The 3,514-nt window shown below is 42.8% G+C and overlaps 1 protein-coding gene across 1 annotated transcript; it reads right to left on the bottom strand.

Annotated features, from left to right (window-relative positions):
- Positions 1-380: 380 nt before the first annotated feature.
- Positions 381-2,424, bottom strand: LOC131631652 (uncharacterized). The gene is made up of 3 exons (XM_058902422.1): positions 1,040-2,424; positions 533-652; positions 381-384 (listed from the first exon to the last, which is right to left on the bottom strand). The coding sequence occupies exons 1-3, from the start codon at positions 2,422-2,424 to the stop codon at positions 381-383; spliced, it is 1,509 nt and encodes a 502-aa protein (XP_058758405.1).
- Positions 2,425-3,514: the final 1,090 nt, after the last annotated feature.

The following is a 3,514-nucleotide window of genomic DNA, read 5'->3' as shown; positions in this document are numbered from 1 at the left end:
ATTTATAGGGTTGGTGCAGAGTGGAGTTTGTTTTCGTGTTGCTGCTCTTTCGGAGGAGAAACTGGTGGAAACAGAAAAACTGCGTCTCTTCTGGGCCTGGGCATGTGACTAAAGTCACACACCAATTAAAAGGGGGGTGCCGAACGACAGAGAGGGGGGTGTGCCGTACGGAATGAAGGAGGGGGTGCCGTACGGAATGAAGGAGGGGGTGTCGTACGGAATGAGGCTTTGGTCCGTCATGGGCCATTGCTTCATGGGCCTGTTGCTTCATTTTTGTTGCTTTTTGCACCTCCTTTCTTTCTTGCATTTTTTTTATCTTTTTAACTTCAATTTTTGATACTTTTTCTTCCTTTTTCTCACATAAGCCCATAATTATTCAATTACCTGAAACACAACGAAATACCGGCATAATACAAAATAAAATAATAAAATCAAAATAAAATAAAATAGAATAATAATGCATGTAAATTAAGCTAAATATAGGATACGTTTTCGTGTTATCAACATGCTTTTGGATTCTCTGCCTATTAACCTTGACAATTCTTCCGGAAGTTCATCGTCTTCTTCATCCCCTTCCTCGAACTGATTAGCAAGAGCCTCGAGTTTATATTGAGTTTCAGCAGTATTATTATCGGTAGTGTTAGAAGGCGATCTGCGCGTGTTTTATGTTTTGCTTATAGTATGCAGATATGAATATGTTTTTGTGAAAAAGTTTATTTGTCATTTTGAAAAGAAATAAATGCAAGAATAGACAAGATTTTTTTTCAATACCAAACGAAAAAACAATTTTATTAATAAACCTTAAATTTGAAAAGAAATGGTGCCCTTACAAACCAACTGTGTGCTTCGGGCGAGGCACGAGCGTTATTGTCTTTTATTGAAAAATATAACAGAAGCAAATTACTTTGAAACGAAAACTATCTCCGGTATCTCCAGGCTCGTCCAATTCTGGAGCTGCTCTCCTGATCTGACCCTTCGGATGAAGTTGGATGTTCCCTCCTTAGAGTCCATGTTGGATATCATAGCTACATGTTTGTACCCGCCTTTCACGAAAGTCTGCATAATCGGGAGGAATCGTTGTTCCTTTTTCGCAGCGCTTATGATCTTCGACGGTTGATATCCTAACCCCAAGCGATCCTTCTTCTCCAGGATTTCCGGCACCTTGCCCCAGCCTTCCACATTCATGTTTTGTAGGTTTCTCCAAGATGTTATCACCCTTCGCATTTTCTCCACGGGTAGTGTGACTGCAGTTGCAATCTCTAACGCCTGGAACGCAGTTTCTAATGCCCTTTCTCCAGCCTCGATGTATTTGTATGAATCCAAGTTGTTGACAAATATATCTTCCTCTCCATTGACGATTACTATGGAGTTTCCATCCACAAACTTTATCTTCTGATGGAGAGTGGATGTGACTGCCCCAGCTACGTGAATCCAAGGACGCCCCAGTAGGCATGTGTAAGCTGGCTCTATCCCCATCACCTGGAAGTTGATACGAAAGGTATGAGGAACAACTAAAATCGGTAAGTCTACTTCCCCAAACACTGGACTCTGTGATCCATCAAAGGCTTTGACCACTAGATGGCTTGGTCTGACAATAAGACCTTCCAGGGCTATCTTTTCGAGGGTTGTTTTTGGCATCATATTTAGTGATGAACCTGTATCAATCAGAACCCTAGATAGGTGAGCTTTTTCACATTGTATAGAGATGTGCAGGGCTTTGTTGTGCGCCTTTCCTTGCGGAGGTAACTCATGGTCACTAAACCCCAGACATGCCCCAACGGTGAGATTAGCCACCATCCCATCGAATTGATTCACAGTGATGTCTTTAGTTACATGGGCGGCGTTCAGAATCTTCATCAAGGCGTCTCGATGCTTCTCGGAGTTTACCACTAGTGATAGGAGTGATATTTTGGATTGCGTCTGTTGTAACTGATCTACCACCCTATAGTCACTTTTCTTGATCAAAGCCAAAAATTCCTCAGCATCCTTATTGGTGGCTTCTTTATCCTTAGGAGTTTTTTCAACACTTGGCCCTACCACGGCTTGATCACTAGTTTGTGTCAAGTTTCTATTGGGCTTTGGTTGTGCCTGCGCAGTTTTGAATATGCGACCGCTACGGGTCATGCCTCTAGGTCCCAAGATGTTTGACACGGAAGATTGCATTTGTGCCTCTGTATTAGTACCAGAATTATATTCCCAGTGTACTGTTTTCATTTTGTCCAAAGGATATGGAGCTCTATTCTTGTTGGTCGGGATTACCTTAGTATGATCTTGTGCAGGTATCCACAATGGTGGTTTAGAACATGGGATGATTAATGGCTTCCTTGTCCCTTGGCAAGGGATCACCAATGGCCCATTTCTGTCCACCATAACTATATATTCCTCCTCGGAGTGTTCCTTTAGTTGAATCACCCCTTGATCCATGAGCCTTTGCAGAGGGTCTTTGAAAGCTTCGTTGTGTTCTAAGATGAACCCCTTTATGAGTAGATACCTCTTAAGTGCATCTATGGGGGAACTTCTTTGTTGAACCAACTCTTGCTTAGTAACGACCTCTATTGCATTGACTGCCCCATTATGGTGGGGCATAGGATTTGTCTTCACGTTGGGTTTGTCAAAGGCAATTGCCCCTGACTCTATCAAATCCTGAAGGCCCAACACTTTTCCAATGTGTGTCCGGGGGAATTAGCATGGTGTTCGCACCTTTCATTGGCATTGTATCTGGGTAGAACCTTCCCTGGAGGAGGAGGTGCCAATGGTTTGATTTCTACCAATGACTCGCTGACCAAGTATCTTAGTATTTCGTTTTGGATGTAGGCAAAGGATCGAATTTCCTTTGAGGGCCTTGGAACCTATTGTGCTGTTGTGGAAATGACATAGGAGGTCTAGGTTCTTGATGCACTACTGCATTGGTCTCCCCTTCTTTCTTCTTTAAGAAAGTTGGAGTGGGCCTCTTTGCGTGATAAGAACCTGAGGGTGCCCCTTGTATCTTTCCGTTCTTAATCCCGTTTTCAATTTTTTCTCCAATAACCACCAAATTCGAGAATCTTGAAGATACGCTTCCGACCATCTTATCGTAGTATGGTCCTTTCAAGGTGCCCATAAACATGTCCACCAGCTCTTTTTCTAGCAAGGGAGGTTGGACTCGAGAAGCCATTTCTCGCCATCTTTGTGCATATTCCTTGAAGGCTTCATCCTTCTTCTGTGATGGATTTTGTAGTTGAAGTCGGTTGGGTGCCATATCCAAGTTGTACTTATATTGCTTTAAGAATGTGTTAGCAAGGTCATTCCAGCTTCGGATATGGGACTTTTCCAACTGCATGTACCAATCAACAGACGTTCTACTTAAGCTATCTTGGAAGAAGTGTATCATTAGCTTTTGATCGTGGGCGTAGGCAGCCATTTTTCGTACATACATGCGCAAGTGAGTCCTTTTGTACTTTTCAAAGTTAGGAACCTTAAACTTGTGCGGGATAGTCAAGTCTGGGACCAAGCTCATTTCGAAAGTATCCACATC

The sequence above is a fragment of the Vicia villosa genome, unplaced genomic scaffold (assembly GCF_029867415.1).
Source record: "Vicia villosa cultivar HV-30 ecotype Madison, WI unplaced genomic scaffold, Vvil1.0 ctg.000854F_1_1, whole genome shotgun sequence".
NCBI classification, from domain to species: Eukaryota; Viridiplantae; Streptophyta; class Magnoliopsida; order Fabales; family Fabaceae; genus Vicia; species Vicia villosa.
Note: the sequence above shows the minus strand (reverse complement) of the source record. Positions and strands in the feature narration are given on the sequence as shown.

Excerpts from the sequence above, each read along its gene's own strand:
- LOC131631652 (XM_058902422.1), bottom strand. The coding sequence starts at position 2,424 with ATGGATCAAGGGGTGATTCAACTAAAGGAACACTCCGAGGAGGAATAT. Across the intron at positions 653-1,039 it reads CAGACTTTCGTGAAAGGCGG|ATCGCCTTCTAACACTACCG; the intron begins GTACAAACATGT and ends AAACACGCGCAG.